The sequence below is a fragment of the Polypterus senegalus genome, chromosome 4, assembly GCF_016835505.1.
Source record: "Polypterus senegalus isolate Bchr_013 chromosome 4, ASM1683550v1, whole genome shotgun sequence".
Taxonomy (NCBI): domain Eukaryota; kingdom Metazoa; phylum Chordata; class Cladistia; order Polypteriformes; family Polypteridae; genus Polypterus; species Polypterus senegalus.
The window spans coordinates 66563760-66581387 of NC_053157.1; the positions used below are offsets into that span (position 1 = coordinate 66563760).

Below are 17628 nucleotides of genomic sequence, written 5' to 3' on the forward strand. Positions count from 1 at the left end.
CCTGGCATCCCTGACAGTGCCCCACAGCCAGCGAAGACCACTCGGAAGGAGCGACACATCCAGCGAGGGCAGCTTACCCCCAAAGCGGGTCCTACTCCTGGGCAGCCGAGGTCCGGCCCTGGTCTCCCAACACCTGGCTCCCCCCCCCCTCTTACCGGCACCCCGGGGCCCAATCCTTCAGCACCCCCTCCGAGGTTTTCGTGCCCCTTTGGTTGGAGCCACTCGCCCCTTCGTAGCCTCCGCCAGCCGTGGCAGCACCCCCATACCAGCGGAGAGTCCTCCCATCAGACGGCCCATCTCCCGAGGGCAGGTTCCCAACGAAGTGGGTCCTACTGCTTGTCCAGAGTCCGGTCCTACAATAAAGAGAAAGACGGGGGCAGAGCCGCTGCCTGGACACCCTTCCCTGGCGTCCCCTTGTGCCACGCACTGGCAGCGCCCCGACCGGCACTTGCCTGTTCGGCACCCCCTCCGTGGGCTCCATGTCCCCCCTGTCGGTGGATTAGACGGGACCGCCTGCATACCTTTCCTCTCCGTTGACCTCACGGGTTCCCTCTGCCCCCGCAGAGGGCGGCCAGCACTCGAACGGGTGCTCCCAGCACCACGTCCCATCCTATTGGAAGAACCGGCATTCACCCCTCGATTCCTCCTGTCGCTCCGGGACGCCCTGAGTCTCCTTATTGCAGAGAATGAGACAGTTTCCCGTCTGCATCCCTGTAGAGCAGCGTGAGACTGCTGCCGACTCGGGGCGGAGGGCGCTAGCACCTGGGGCACTCAACAGCCTGTGTTCTGCCGGCCCTCTCGCTGTCTCTCCCCTCATCGCGCGCACAGCCCCCGGCACCGCATCCACTGTCAGAGGACTGCTTACTTGATGCTGATCGTTGGTATCACAGCCGTTTTCAGCAGACCCTCCTTCATGCTGTACGGGGACGGCTGTACTCACCTTCCCCGCTGTACACCTCCGGCTGAAGAATCCAGCGTCACAACGTCTTATCGCCGCCAGTAGCTCTTCGAATGACGCAACTGCCTTCATCTCCAGTACTCGCAACTCTGCCCGGAGTGCACGTAGCACCTGCGACAAACGCTGCTCCATGGGCACGCCTTCAGCTCCGACAGAGCAGCCAGCAAAGACAGGAAGTTACCCGACGCGGAGCTTACCTGTCCGTCAGCTCCAGACACCAGCAACTTCCTGTGGGCCTCTTCCTCCGGCCCAATCGGGTCTCCTCCCGGCACGTGATGGACATTCCTTCGTCCCGCTTCTCTCCAGTCACCGGCGGGCACGGAAGACACACCATCCAATCGCGTGCCTGACATGGGGAGGGACTTCTGGTCCGTGGCCATTTTCGCTCCCTTCCTGCGGCGGCGACGTGCTTGGTTGCAGCCTCGCTGTTTTTTCTGCTGCAGCGGCTCCTTTTCCACGACTTCCGCAGGCGCTGCCGCGTCGTCGAAGCCCCGGCGATCCCTGACGCGGATCCGGGCTGTCCCTGCCTGCAAGAAAGAACACACGCCCGGTCCTGCTGCCGATAGGCAGGGAACTCCCCTCCCGGGTCCTGTTTAACTGAGGAGACGTCCTCGGCATGGCCTCCCTAGACGCAATGCCGTCCCAGGCGCCTCCAGCAAATGCGCACCCGCAGGAGCCTGCTGCTACCCAGCTCCACACGCCGTCGATCCGCCTCAGGGGAAAACAGCTCTCCTGCGGACCCATGGCGGTCCGTGGGGTACTTTTCCCCAGTGGGGCTGTGTGCACGCTGCTCCTGCGGCACGTGGGTGGGGTCCCCTGCTGCGCCGGGCCATCCACAACAACATTTTGAATGCCAGGTCCCCGTCTTGCACCAGACGGAGCATCCTGCCGGCTACGCCAGATGTGGACGTGGCCCGGACACAGACAGGCAGACATGTTGGAAGTCACCACCACACATTTATTTACAACTATTTACAATATTTACAAGTGCACAAACCCCCCAAAGTCCTGGCCACACAACACCTTTCTTCAGGCCACCTCCACACTCTCCTCTGCTTCGTCCTGCTTCCACCCAACTTCAGCCTCGAATGAAGGCAGGCGGCCCCTTTTATCCACACCCAGATGTGCTTCAGGTGCTCCCCGGCAATCTCCCGCTGACACGCCCCAGTGTGGCGCAAGTGCCGGCTGTTCTCACGGAAGCTCTCTGGGTGTCCCTGCTTCTCTTCCCCCCAGCACTTCCTGGTGTGGCAGAAGTGCTGGGGTCCAGGGTTCCCAAGGCATTGGGGCGCCCCCTGGCAGTGACCACGGGCCCCTACAGGGTTGGGCTTCCAAGTCCTCTCCTGTGGCCCCCAAAGCAACCAGGGTGGCAGCCCCCACGTGAACCAGGGCGGGCGTAGACTCTCTTCCGATTCTTCAAGGCGTTCCGGCCGGGTCGTCGCCCCTGGCATCCCCGACATGCTATATATTTACATCATATCTCAAGTCAAATATTAATTGTTATATAAAGTTACAATATGAATACTCACATTAACACATTTAAAACTTCAAAATTAAAAGTTCACAGAGAAATTGTACACAAGAAATAACAATCCAGTGTGTTTGGGGACTTACAGGTGCCGGTCATAAAATTAGAATATCATGACAAAGTTGATTTATTTCAGTAATTCCATTCAAAAAGTGAACCTTGTATATTAGATTCATTCATTACACACAGACTGATGTATTTCAAATGTTTATTTCTTTTAATTCTCATGATTATAACTGACAACTAATTAAAGTCCCAAATTCATGAGAGCCCATGTTGCTCTGATAGTGGCCTTCAGCTCTTCTGAATTGTTGGGTCTGGTGTATTGCATCTTCCTCTTCACAATACCCCATAGATTTTCTATGGGGTTAAGGTCAGGCGAGTTTGCTGGCCAATCAAGAACAGGGATACCATGGTCATTAAACCAAGTACTGGTAGTTTTGGCACTTTATGCAGGTGCCAGGTCCTGTTGGAAAATTAAATCTGCATCTCCATAAAGTTCGTCAGCAGCAGGAAGCATGAAGTGCTCTAAAACTTCCTGGTAGACGGCTGCGTTGACCTTGGACCTCAGAAAACACAATGGACCAACACCAGTAGATGACATGGCACCCCAAACCATCACCGACTGTAGAAACTTTACACTGCACCTCAAGCAACGTGGATTCTGTGCCTCTCCTCTCTTCCTCCAGACTCTGGGACCTTGATTTGCAAAGGAAATGCAAAATTTACTTTCATCAGAGAACATAACTCAGCAGCAGTCCAGTCCTTTTTGTCTTTAGCCCAGGCGAGACGCTTCTGACGCTGTCCCTTGTTCAAGAGTGGCTTGACACAAGGAATGCGACAGCTGAAACCCATGTCTTGAATACGTCTGTGTGTGGTGGTTCTTGAAGCACTGACTCCAGCTGCAGTCCACTCTTTGTGAATCTCCCCCACAGTTTTGAATGGGTTTTGTTTCACAATCCTCTCCAGGGTGTGGTTATCCCTATTGCTTGTACACTTTATTCTACCACATCTTGTCCTTCCCTTCGCCTCCCTATTAATGTGCTTGGACACAGAGCTCTGTGAACAGCCAGCCTCTTTAGCAATGACCTTTTGTGTCTTGCCCTCCTTGTGCAAGGTGTCAATGGTCGTCTTTTGTCAGCAGCAGTCTTCCCCATGCAGTCTTCCCCATGATTGTGTAGCCTACAGAACTAGACTGAGAGACCATTAAAGGCTTTTGTAGGTGTTTTGAGTTAATTAGCTGATTAGATTGTGGCACCAGGTGTCTTCAATATTGAACCTTTTCACAATATTCTAATTTTCCATGATGCTGAATTTGGGACTTTCATTAGTTGTCAGTTATAATCATCAAAATTAAAAGAAATAAACATTTGAAATACATCAGTCTGTGTGTAATGAATGAATCTAATATACAAGTTTCACTTTTTGAATGGAATTACTGAAATAAATCAACTTTGTCATGATATTCTAATTTTATGACCGGCACCTGTAATTCATTTGAAAATTGGAGTGTTTTCAGTTATTTGTTTCCTTCATCAAATATACAGATAACACATTTATGTTTTTTTAATCTATTTTGTTACGCTGGTATGCCTATGTGTGATTTACTCACACTACTATGACACCGTTTATATAGGCAGGCATAAGCGCTCAATACATGCACAGTATTATTTCAATCATTTGTGCTGTGCAGCTACCAGACTAGTAAATGAGAAAAAAACTGTAAAATAAATATGTGCAAATAGCAAATCTGAAACAGTAAACTAATCCATAGTTAAAACTGTACAGAACAGTTCTGTCTGCTTTAAGAATAGGTGACCTATAACACAGAGTTGCTTTGAGCAGGATGGATAATTTTCTTAACCTGCTCTATCTAGGGAAGGGCACAGTTTGAGCCTATCCCAGCAAGCAACGGGCACAGGCAGGCCCAGTCTTTGTATAGGGCCCTTGTCTATCCTAGGGTGAACAAACACATTAGGGACCAATTTAGAATCACCAATTCTTATAACTTGCATGTCTTTTGACTGTGGGAGGACGTCAGAGTAAACCCAAATGGGCCAACATGCAAATTCCACACAGCCAGTATGCTTTCCTTCACGTTGCCCTTTCAACTCACAAATCACTCTTTGGGATGCAATGACGCATTTGTCAGTCTAAAGAGTAAATTTTGTCAACTCTTGCCTCAATGCAGCTATGGAAGAATTCTTTCATCTTGAGCCAAACAAAATAGGGTGGCTGAGGTAAAGAAACGAAGCAAGATAGGAGAAAAGGTGACTGTTACTGATCAAATACCCTTATTTAACACATCATTTTCCTCCTACCTTTTTCAACTGATCAACCTGGTGCTGTATTTTTTCCCCTCCCGCCTCTCCAGAGAACAATGCCATGGGGGTGGAGGATAAAGTTTGTTAGGCTCAAAACTTAACTAGTCTACCATAAGATACCTTGCACTCACCATTTACAAAGATGTGGAGATCCTACCTGCCATCTTTCCCATCCACTCAAAAACACAGACCAGTTTATTTGGTGAACACAGCGAGATCCACTCTTTATTAATTACTAGTTATATAACAAACAATAATGTCTTAATTTTGCATGATTGTTCAGTTTTTGTGGAAGGCCTGCTTTAGGAAAATTTACAGTTGTGCCATGCTCTTTCCATTTCTTAAGGATTTGATTTAACTGGATATTCAGTGACTTGGATATTTTCTTCTCTCCATCCCATCTTGTACTGTTCAATCACCTTTTCACTAAGATGCACAGGGTGCGCTTCCGCTAATCCAATTTCGGGTCGCAGGGGCAGCAGCTTGAGCAGAGATGCCCAGACTTCACTCTCCCGGCCACTTCTTCTAGCTCTTCCGAGGGAATCCCGAGGCGTTCCCAGGCCAGCCGGGATACATAGTCCCTCCTGCGTGTCCTGGGTCTTCCCCGGGGCCTCCTCCCAGTTAGACATGCCCTGAACACCTCACCAGGGAGGCGTCCAGGAGGCATCCTGATCAGATGCCCGAGCCACCTCATCTGACTCCTCTCCCGGGATGACTGAGCTTCTCACCCTATCTTTAAGGGAAAGCCCAGACACCCTGCGGAGGAAACTCATTTCAGCCGCTTGTATTCGCAATCTCGTTCTTTCAGTCACTACCCATAGCTCATGACCATAGGTGAGGATAGGAACGTAGATTGACTGGTAAATTGAGAGCTTTACCTCACGGCTCATCTCCTTTTTCACCCCGACAGACCGATGCAGAGCCCGCATTACTGCGGACGCTGCACCGATCCGCCTGTCAATCTCACACTCCATTCTTCCCTCACTCGTGAACAAGACCAGAGATACTAGAACTCCTCCACTTGGGGCAGGATCTCGCTCCCAACCCTGACAGGGCACTCCACCCTTTTCCACCTGAGGACCATGGTCTTGGATTTGGTGCAAATAGTGTTCTTTTGTGCTTTGTTAGACAACACTACTGACTTCACCAGAAGTGCACCCAGATAAGGTGCATTTATGCTGCAATCCACTAAACCACCTGAACTACAGACAAGTGATCTCCAATGAACCAAGGTTATGTGATTTCCAGTGATGATTTAGGTGTGTTATATAAAAGGGCACTTTATTTTATGTTTCATATTTGTAATTCATTTAGACCACTTTGTACAGCTCAGTTTTCAGTTGAAATGAAGGACTCTTATTCTGTTGATCAGTGTCAAAAAGCCCATTTAAATCCACTGCGATTCAATGGAGTATAAAAAGAAAATGTGAATACATCCAAGGGGATCAATCCTTTTCATAGGCACTGTATAAGGTTCAGGATATACAGTGGAATTACACAAATTAAAAATTTCTGGCAGAATACTAAAGGACACTAAACACAAGAGAGGGCAGTGGCAGAATCTGTGTGGAATTTAAATATCTCATCTAGATTGCTCTGTGTATTTATGCTTATTTAAAATTTTTTTCCCCCCAGTGAAGTGGACAACAATCTACTTCATTTTTCTTTTATTTACAAATCTTTAACTTTCCTGTGAATTTATTTCTGGAAACATTTAGATCAGGTACTTGAGTACTGAATGAAAAACTATATGAAAAAGTATGAGACATATAGCTTTTAATTGTTTTATTTGTCATAAACCTAATACAACATCTGCAGAGAATCTTTGATATATTGTCATATAGTTTAAAATAACAGTTCATATATACATACATGTATTCATAAAGAATGAACAAATTATTTCTTGCATTTCCTTTATAATTTGTTTTCCACTTTTTAATGTGTAACTGTGTTTTTTTGTACTCCCTTCATGCTTATATTAACACCCACAGGTGAAACAGCATTTAATTCAAGCAAAAAATTAAATAGCTGGATTACACATCAATCCCATCAGCACAATGCCAGTTGAGTTTTGGAGTGTAGCTGAGAAAGAATGTTCTCATTAGAAATTACCCCTCTTTCATTTTTACAATAAGTATCAAACAATAAAATCCAGTGTTAACAGTTTGTTTTTATATAATTTCCAAGCATAAACAGGTTCATACCTCAATCTGATCCCAAACAGAATCTGTTGAACTTGCTGTTTCCATTTTAAATCCATTTGACATTTCTGTTTGCTTTCTAATCAACTTCTCTTACATGTCTGGCACTTTTGACTAATGGCCATAAAAAAGCCAAATTACATAGCAGAAGTCGGAACAAATACAGAGAGTAAGGCTCTGCTAATGATATGAACACTGAGAATGAACAAGTGACTAATAGCAGAATTTAGCTCAAAAATGGCAGGAAGTAGCACCACATGGCAAACGTAAAAATGTATATTATGATACACAATTCTCAAGGCGAGAGGTTTAGTTATTATTTGTCGTTAACAATATTGCATTCATATTTTTAACAATCAGCTTGTGACAGAATTTTTTCTTACTTAATACAGTAAACACTTCTTGGAACAAAGCACAGAGTCAACTTCCCTCATCAGTGATCCCCAATAGTTGTTTTTACTATTTTACTTGCACTTTCTTCTCATTATTTGCTGCACTGAAAATAAAGTAATGTCACTTTAATATAAACGTGAAAAGGAAAAGATAATTCTGTGATGCTGCAAGTGACTAAATTTGACATTCATTTTCATTTTGGTATGCTCTGTTAAGCTGAATTTTAATATTATAAAACTAAACATTCAGAATGCTTTGATGCCTGTACCAAAAAAAGAACTTAAATACTAAGAATACAAATGGCAGGAAAAGAAGCACTACTTTTAAGACAGAGCAATGGACCAAATACTGCATGGCGTTGCCTTGTTAGATTATACAACATGACCTTTTTGGTTATAGCAAAACATTTTCATTCAAATTAGTAGTAATTCTGCTTCAAATACAATAAAAACGACATTTTTCTGCTGTGGAATGATTTTATACTTGACAACACACTGACAGTTATCTTTTGGAATCTATATATTTTTGTTCTTTTGTCCTTACATTATAAAAACTTTAAGAAAACTACACTAAAAAACACAGTGGAAAAAAAGAATGCTAATTTGGTAGTGTTGAATATGATATAATCAGCAAAGTTCTTATCAAATGGAGTATAACATAAAACTGAATTGCGAAGATGGGCAACAAAAACATACATCGATGGCATGTATTGATAAACAAGTTAATCACGGTAAGGCTAAACATGATATTATGACTTCACATCATTTTGACCAGACTAGTCAACTAGAACATTCTACACATTATGCACATTCCTGCAAGTTAAACATCTTGATGATGATTCATCTGAAAGCAGAAGACTTTACAATCATTTTCTATTTCTGTAATCAATACCTTCAATAATAATGCACAGAAGGGACTGAATGCAGTCTTCGTTTCTTCATTGTAGCAGATTACCCGAAATGGCAGTACATAATATTGTAAAGATTCATATTCAATATGAACATAACAGAAGGCAATTGATCCTCTGTCAGACATCTTAAAATTCTACTTTTCTTCTTAATTTTCCTTTTTTTTTTTTATATAAACTGTAGAACATTCATATGGATTCATATAGATGTTTGGCTGATACAGTGATTGTCCTATGAAAATATAACCCCATAATAACTTAGATTCTTTCTTATCATATATTATTGAGAAGAAATAAATTAGTGATTTTTTTCTCTCTAGAAGATGCTTACAAAGGAGTTCCTAGAAAGACAAATACCAGAACAATTCCAACCACATTTAACTGCAAAAACTTCTTTGGAAGTTGATTCTCAAAAGAGTGCTTTTGAACCTTGGTTTTCAAATTCTGACCATGCATCACTCAACTCCATGAAGATCATCTTGGCATATTGCTCATAGGGCTGCCCAGTGGCCTATAAATAAACAGAAGAATAATTATTTTAAAAGATTTTAAAATTTACAGATGCCTCAGCTTATTAGGCTTGGCAAAACAGAGTTCTTCTAAAGCAAACAAAAAGCATACAATGCATAATATTCTTAACATTCTTTCAATATATTGATAAACCATTTACAGTGCAGCAGGTCCATACTAAACTCTCCAATGTTTTATTTTTAAGGAAAGGCCTTTTATTTGATATTTAAGCTCATTCAGGAAAGTATATTTCTATTTTGTGATCCCAGTATAAAGCAACAGGATAAGGTACTGTCCATTTCTGTAAGAGCGCAAGTGTTCACATGGATGCACGAGAGGTAGCTCTATGGCTAAAATACACTGCCCTAACATGAGAAGCTCCCTGGGCCATGGGTTGGAGGTCATTCTAAAGCTGTTTCAGATCACACCTGATTCTAGACTAAGATTGTAATATTTGGAGGAGAACAGGAACAATGGACGTATGGCAGTAGGTAAAGCTGACAAATGAAGGAGAGAGAGAGTGGTGGGAGACAAATTAGTGGGTGAGTAGGTGTCTACCAGAGGTAGCAGGGTTTTCATTTGTGCTCTGTTTCTTTGTACATCGTGTTACCTTGTGTAAGACTGCCATACGTTTTCTTATTTACTTTGATATACCATATGCCTTGGTGCAAGTGGTTTAGACTAAAAGCATGGTCTAATGATCACACAGCCTGATGGAAATATGGCAATATTCAAAGGATGGGTGGAAATAATATTTCATTCTCATTCACATACAGAATATTTTTATTGATTATTTGTTTAGAAATAGAATTAAAAAGCAGTGCTCCATAATGTTGTACAAGGCTTGACAGTTTATCCAAAAAATACAACTATGTTCTATTGCTAATTGCAATAGCAATTCACAGAGGTAGAATTAAAAGGAACAGGCCAAGAGATGAAAGGAGAAAACTATGATCAAAAACAAGCAGGGTTCTAAGCCAGAAAAAGAATACTACACCTACAGTAGATACCAAAGACCATAAACATTAATCAAACATTGTACTTGAATTAACATCCAAGTTCCTACCTTCCTAAAAAGATCTGCACTAACTAAATGTGTGAAGTTTTGTATTCAGTGCCGGAACTTTGATACGACCAACAGTGTGCCACCATCTTAAACAGGAAGTGTCTCATGACAACTTCTAGTCATGAGGTAACAACAGCCCAATAAAAAATAAAATTCTGTAACTATAAAAGTCTCAGAATCATAACACTAAGGCCGGAGTTATACTTCACGCGACGCATGCTGCAGCGGACGCTCCTGCTACGCAAGCGTTGTAGTGTTTATACTTGTGCGCGTACTTTACGTAAATCTGGAGGAATCCACCAGGTGGCAGTGCGAGATATTATCGCGGTGAGAACATGTTCAGCTTCTCTGTGTTGTTAATTGCCTAAAACACCTATTAAATTCCGATAACACCTTACCGCAATATCTCTGAAAAGGATGTTTATTGATTAAATCCATAAATCCAGGGATGTATGTGTCCATTCCAGGAAGCATTGGGCACGAGTGAGAAAGTCCCTTGACAAGGCCTCAGCTCATCGCAAGGTGAATACAAGCACACACATACACTAGCGTCATTTTAGCGGCACCAAATCCCCAAATCTGCATATCTTTGGAAGGAAACCGGAGCACAGTGTGGAATACCAGCAACATAACTCCCTGCTAGACAGCAGTGCTATCGCTCCGCCACCGTGACACCCCCATGTGTGTAATTATTCCCCCAAGTGTGCATTTATTAACAGTATTCATTATTTAAACGAAATTATATGTAAAATGTAACATACACATTTTAATGCATTTCATCATGAAAGTGATATCAAGTATAAATCTAAAGTTTCTAAATGTGCACAGAGTTGGAATATCATACATTTAATTTGTTCTGTTTGGCGATCTATTGCTGCTTTCCGCTGCTGAAGCAAAATGCCGACATACAGATGCATTCGTGGTGCTTTTATATTCAAGCGTCGCATATTCCCGCATCGTAATGACACGATACATTTTAAAAGTCTCACATACCATCTTTTGTGCCATCTATTTTTTATTGTTTTACTTTACCTGCTGTCATTTCCAAGAAGCTTGTAGCGATTAAAAACTGGGATGACGTTTACGACCGTCTGCTTTAATGATAAAGTAAACTACGAGGTTAAAGTGGACATTTCGAGATTAAAGCCGAAATTTCCACTTTAATCACAAAATACACGTTTTCACCGTGTCCTTTATTTTTTTCTCAGTGGCTCAAATATAACGCTATACATTATGTTGCTGTTGTTAAGTTGCAAAAATTAAAAAATATAAATGACACGATACATTTTAAAAGTCTCACATACCATCTTTTGTGCCATCTATTTTTTTTTTTTTTTTGCAACTTCACATCGGCAACATAATGTATAGCGCTGTATTTGAGCCATTCATCAAACAGCAAAGTCGCATCGATCCCGAAGGATCTCCATAGAGGCTTGCTGTCACATGTAGATAGCAAACAGAGACTCCGACGTCACGTTCCAACTTTTAGCACACTGCGCCCCCCGACTTTTTGCTGGTAATGCGACTCGCGCACGCATCGCGTTAATTTCTGAGGACCTGCTCAGAGGACGCGTGAAATGAATGCTGGGAATGCGTGGCAGCCATGATGCGGGCGCGTACGCGTTCTGAGCGTGAAGTATAAATGAGCCTTAATGATACTTGATGAGCTATCTGGATTAGGGCTGTAATGAACAACAATTTTGCTGATAGTTTACTGGCTAGTTTATTTTTTTTTTTTGAATTTTTGAGTTTTAAACAATGCAACATTTGTGGAAAAGTAAAAGCATTTTATAAATGAGTTTTATGACTTGCACAATACTTCCTTCATAACAATAGTACAAATATGGTAAAAAAAATTAAATTTGCCAAAAAAAGAATATAGATCATTTTGTTACCAACCTACCTTACACTCTCTTGGCTGCTGTCAACATCAAGTGATGAAAGCTTAAAGCAGGGGTGTCAAACTCTAGTCCTGGAGGGCCGCAGTGGCTGCAGGGTTTCATTCTAACCATCTTCTTAATCAGTAACCAGTTTTTAATGCTAATTAACTTCTTTAGCCTTAGCTTTAATTAGCTTGACTCAGGCCCCTTAGTTGTTTTTTCCTTAATTAGCAGCCGGACAGCAATGAGACATAAAACAAGCAGGACATGACCAACTCACCTGTACCCATCAAACAAAATGAAAATAAAGATGAAGGTCTCAGTAAGGTTGATCCCTCAGGTTACCAAAACATTTTAGGAGTTCTTAGAAAAAAACAGAATATCAACAGTTCTGGAAATGTATTCTGTGGCAGAAAGAGAGCAGCAACAAGCCATGGAATTAAATAACGGGTTTAATTAACTGCAAGAATCAGCTTCTCATTAAGGAACTGGTTGGAGTTTGAAGCCCCAATTTAGCTGGTCATTTGTTGGCTCGTTTCATTTCTCATTTCTGTTTGGCTGTCATTTAATGAAGAAAAGAATCAATTCAGAAGACTTAATCCTTAAAAACAGGGCTATTAAAATAGAGGGAAAAGAAGTTAATTAGCAGTGAAAACTGGACACTGATTAGGAAAAGGGTTAGAAAGAAAACCTGCACCCACTGCGGCCTTCCAGGCCTGGAGTTTGACACCTGTGGCTTAAAGTATCAACAATTTTTCTAAAGTGTAATGTTTGACATCCTCCACTAGATGGCAAAGGTTTCAAGATGAACTTATTATTTTAAGATTCCTTTTTTTAAACAGTATGGCATCAATTACCAGCCGTCACTATCTTTAAAAAAAAAACAAAAAACTTTGCACAAGTGGCTTTGTATGTTGTTGATGGTTTGGATTCTGCCTGTCAGATAAGGCTTTGGAGCTGCCAGAAGAAACAGAAGAGAATGACACAAAGTGTGCTGCTGAATTATCCCTCAACTCTTATTTATATGTACTGCATGAAGCTTGCGCGCAAGACCATGACACAAAACGTGTACTCTGTCTGTGACCAAAATGCATTTATACTTGTGGCGGCCCATTTAATCAGCACATTCGTACTCCCTGTTAAGGATAGCCGGGTCCCATGCCCAGCAGGGACGCCCCTGCTGCTTATGATCCGGGGGAGCCACCATGGGCAGTCCAGTACCTCCCCCGGGATGCTTGGTGGCAGCCTTCCTAGCTGACGGTGATTCCTCAACCACCCACAGGGCTCCATGGGAGATGGGAGTCCTCCACAGCCTAGTTGGGGGCTCGGATGGCCACTAGGGGGAGCTGCATGGACTCAGTAGCCTGGCTGGACGAATCTTCAGCCCCAACTGGAGGTGCAATTAGGACCAGGTGGTCAAGCACCTGGAACACTTTCAGGTGGGTTATAAAAAGGGCCAGCCACCACCACTCAGGGAGCCAGAGTCGGGAGGAGGAGGACTAAGGTTGAGGAGGAGTGGTGGAACAGGAGAAAGAAAGTGTTTTGGTGGTATTTGTGCTTTGGGACTGTGTTGGGCTGTGTGGCACGGGAAAGACATGTCCCACAGCTGAAGAATTAATAAAAACGTTGTTATCACTTTGTACGTGCATCTGCGTCAGTCTGTGCCGGGTTGGGCGCTTATATAGCGTCTTTCACATCCCGTAGTCTGTAGGAGACACTGGTCAATGTCGCATATCTAACAATTTTATAGCAAAGGAAGTGAACTGTTTACATGACTGTTCCTAAAAAGATGTTGATGGTAGTGGATAGGTAGAACAGAATTGTTATCGATAGTACCTGCTATTACTGGCTTTAAGAGGGGAAAAAAAGTAGAATGTGTGGTGTCAGACCCATTAATCAAATGTGACAAAGGCAGGGCGAGTGTAATATTCTGCTGAGTGGTATGTTACAGAAGAGCTGCACTTCAAATGTCCTTGTGCTTTGATGACCTGTTTTGTCATATTCAACCTTTTCTTCATCATTCTGGCATCCACTTACGCCTGGTAGGATCACACTTACCACCAGCCTCTCCTCAAAATTTGGCATTATGGATACATGGTACAGCATCTATACACCCATTGCTCTTAAGCTGTGCAAGGAAGTATGTTTCCATGTCCAACATTGATTTTTCAGTGCGTTTCATGACCAGTTCAGACAGGTCAAGTATAACCTAGTGGAAGTGGGTTAAGCACCATTATACTGATGTGTTTTCTTTTCAGGTGCTCTCACACTTCGATTGTGCTCCTGTACTGAGTGATTTAATTTTTACAGATCTTAGAAAACATGATTTCTTACCAAATGTGAATTGAGAAGACTCAGAATGTTTTAGTTCTTTGCTGTTTGACCCTTCATCTTCACTATATCTCAAAATCTGTTCACTGTTACTCTTTCTTGACTTACGTAATACATAACAAGGCAACTAAAATAACAAAATTCATTAGCCACTGGTTTCATTATCAATTATTACTGATGACATTGATTAGTTGTCACAGACCTAGTCGGGATTTAATTTTATAATCATGCAAATATTAAGTCTAAACACTGGATGTATCCATAAATCAGTCAGAAAACTCATCTGTGCATCTAGATTTACAATATAACCCTCCTGTCAGAAATGCTCAAAAAATAAGACAAATCCCAGCAAACTGTCTCTTACCTTGTCAGGATGCACTACAAGAGCAGCTTTCCTGTAATATTTTTTCACTTGATCTGGGTTTACTAGGTCTGCCATTCCAACTGGTTTCCACTTATTTTCTCCTTCCCAGAGCACTGTGTGCAGTGTAGACAAGAGAGCTCGAATGTTTCTTTCTTTTCCCTCTATCCATTCAAGAATCTGTACACAAGGAAATGTTATTTAGCAACAGCATACAATGTGCAACAATGACTCACAAATTTAGAAAAGAAATATTTTAGGTATTCTTTGGTAGAAACTAAACATCTTGTTCATCTTCCAGATGCCTTAGAATTAATGTGGGATAGCAATTACAAAGATCATCAAATTGAAACATTTGAAAATGACCGATAGGATGTCAGACTATAACTACCAAAAGTATAAATATTTTGGAAAATAATTCTACAGATTTTTGGATTTTTTTTTTTAATTCTTTGGTGTTCTCTTATTAAAGAAAACCTCTCCTAATAATGTGCTTCTGTTGCAAACCAAAATAAGTTTGCTGCTATAACTGTAACAACAACTAGCAAAAATCCAGCTAATCATCTGACAGCAGCAAATCCTGATATCAAAATAATCTTTTTAAGCCATTTTTAAAAGCTGTAAGTTGAGTAAGTTGGCTCCTGAAGATAGAGATAATGGCAGTATCCATTGGGAATTGCAAATTAGTCTGCCTCTGCAATAGAAATAAAGGGCACCTGCATGCTCTTCACCCAAAGAGGTCTCCTGTTGTGGATAAAAAAGTTGATGAGTGGTACTGGGATCAAAATGTTATCCTGTGTATAGTCATTTTGTACTTCAAAGCTTAGCATGTACCTCAATGTATACAGAAACTGAAAAAAAAAGATTAATTTCTTTTTGAAAAATTTGGGCTGGTTTAGATTTTCGTATTCTGTCAAAGTTACCATACTATGCCCATGACTGTACAAGATTTTTCCATCCATTCTGCTTTGAGATTTTTCAAAGTAAACCTCATATACATGAACCAACCTTAAGCTTGAGTGGATCCATGTCTTTGGCCAGTTCCTGTTTCCGCATCTCTGCAATTGTCTTTGGAACTCTCTTGTCATTTTTTGAGGCAAAACCTTGGTTTGATAGCAGATCCTCAAAATCACTAGCCTTTACTTTGGGCTTAGGTCCTGTATGGAAATATTTGAAATGGTTTAGTTTGTTTTTCTAAAGTACAACAGCACTGTGTGATCTAATGTTTTCTGTGTATCCATGATTGCATTTTATTTTTTGTTTTATTGAAATTTTCAAATATAAAAATCACTGAAAGCAATAAATATAAGAACAATAGAATGAAATACAAGCCACATAAAGTACATTAAAAACTGATATACTTTCTTCATTCTGCCGTTGAATATAATTTTAATGTCACTTTATTTTTGATCATTTAATCTTACAGTCATCATTCATTATAAAGACAAGGTTTTCACTACTAACTTCACTTTTCTTTTTGTCCAGATTCCAAAACATAGACTACAGTTTCCCTGCGACTCTGCTCTAGCTAAGTAGGTTTGCAAAATGAAAGGATGGATGCTATTGTTATGGTTTAGCTAGGGTTTTATCCCAACTCAAGTAAATTTTTGTGTAATTTGTTATTTTTACTTTTTTGTATTTTTTGTTAGTAATCATGCTTTTGGTCTTTTTGTTTTGAATATTGTTTCTTATTATGTACATACTGTATTCACTGTTTTATTAGTGCATTTAGTTATGTGCCCTGTCACCTTTATGTAGAGTTTCAGGGGGTGGGACCACCATGATGTTTCAACTGGGTGACCAACCTCTGCTTATATCAGGGGTGTCCAACTCCAGTTGTACATGGATGCTTTAGTTCAGGACACAGGAGTTACTTTTATTGTCTCAAAGATTGTTGCAACTCCGCACACATAACAGTAAGCGGTAATGTTATTATGATGATTCAAAAGTTAGTCACTCCAAGTTCATTTAAAAATTGCTACAAATTACAATGAACATGATCCTCTTATGTCTTGAACTCAAAGGTTGTTACTTTGTTGTCAAAATAAAATGTTTCCAATTTGAACTTTTTTTTCCAGTTTCATGTTGGGAAATTAACACTCTTTTAGAATTTATAAAATTACATGCTGATCTTCCTTCTGGAAATTGTAAGGCTGTAGATTGCCCCCAGGTCTCCTTAAGTATGGCAGCATCTAGGATTATATTTACAAACATAAATTATATATAAATGCTGAAATAAATTATAACTATGAAAGACTGAATATCATGATTTAAATTAACCATGCACCTGGCATTACAGAAAGTAAATATTCAGGTCTCCAAAATCCACTTCATATTTGTCCATTATGCTTTACGCACATTGACAGTAATCTGCAGAACTTATAATGCATAATGATTTATTATTTTCCGGTTGGATCCAACCGTTCATGATGTCATGGATTTTAACATGCCATGCCCATTTATCATTTTCTGACTTTTCAGCTTCATTTTTATTACTAATGCATATGACAGAGGAAGTGTACATTTGGCCTGATATGATAGCCTGACTAAACATATAAATCCGTGCCATTTTCTCACATTTGTATTCTCATGTCAGTCCTTTGAACCATAGCCTTTTACACTGTGTGTATGTTTTATGATTTAAATAATGGGCTATGATTCAGAAAAAATGGGAAGACATACAGTCACCAGGTTCTAATAATAAGAAAGCATATATTTTTCATAATCTGCAATTAATTCATGTTTTGTTTTATATCTAAAGAAATTCTAAAAATCAATGTTTTTTCAATGTCTCAGAAACTAGGTATTACTAAAGGAATTGTGCTTTGTCTAAAACGTAATAATATATATGTCTAAATGCATGAGAGGACAAGAAAAAAAATAATGAATTAAGTTTTCTCTTACCAAATCCAGGTCCTCTGATGCCCCTCTCCTCCCGCCCTCCTATCACACTAAAGTTCACAGTGTAATTAGGCTTGGAGGGCTGTTGGTTGGGCTTAGCTGCCTGATGTTGAGACCATGTTTTGTTTGCAGTTGGTGGTCGATTTGACTGCCACTGATTGCCACTTGTGGAGGTTTGGGACGATTTTTGATTTATGCCTGGGGCCGACAGTCCACCTCCTGAAGAGATCCAAGGTAAAAATATTATGTTATGGGTAGCAAAAAAAAAAAA

At 41.1% G+C, this 17628-nt stretch overlaps 1 protein-coding gene across 1 annotated transcript in view; it reads right to left on the reverse strand.

The window, feature by feature from the left end:
• Positions 1-6577: 6577 nt before the first annotated feature.
• The window catches only part of gak (cyclin G associated kinase), a 137176-nt gene continuing 126125 nt past the window's right edge, over positions 6578-17628 (reverse strand). The window contains exons 25-28 of the mRNA XM_039750796.1: positions 17361-17576; positions 15465-15613; positions 14460-14636; positions 6578-8819 (exon numbers count right to left, since the gene is read on the reverse strand). Coding sequence (XP_039606730.1) covers positions 8718-8819; positions 14460-14636; positions 15465-15613; positions 17361-17576 — 644 coding nt within the window. The 3' untranslated portion in view covers positions 6578-8717. The remainder of the gene's footprint in view (positions 8820-14459; positions 14637-15464; positions 15614-17360; positions 17577-17628) is intronic.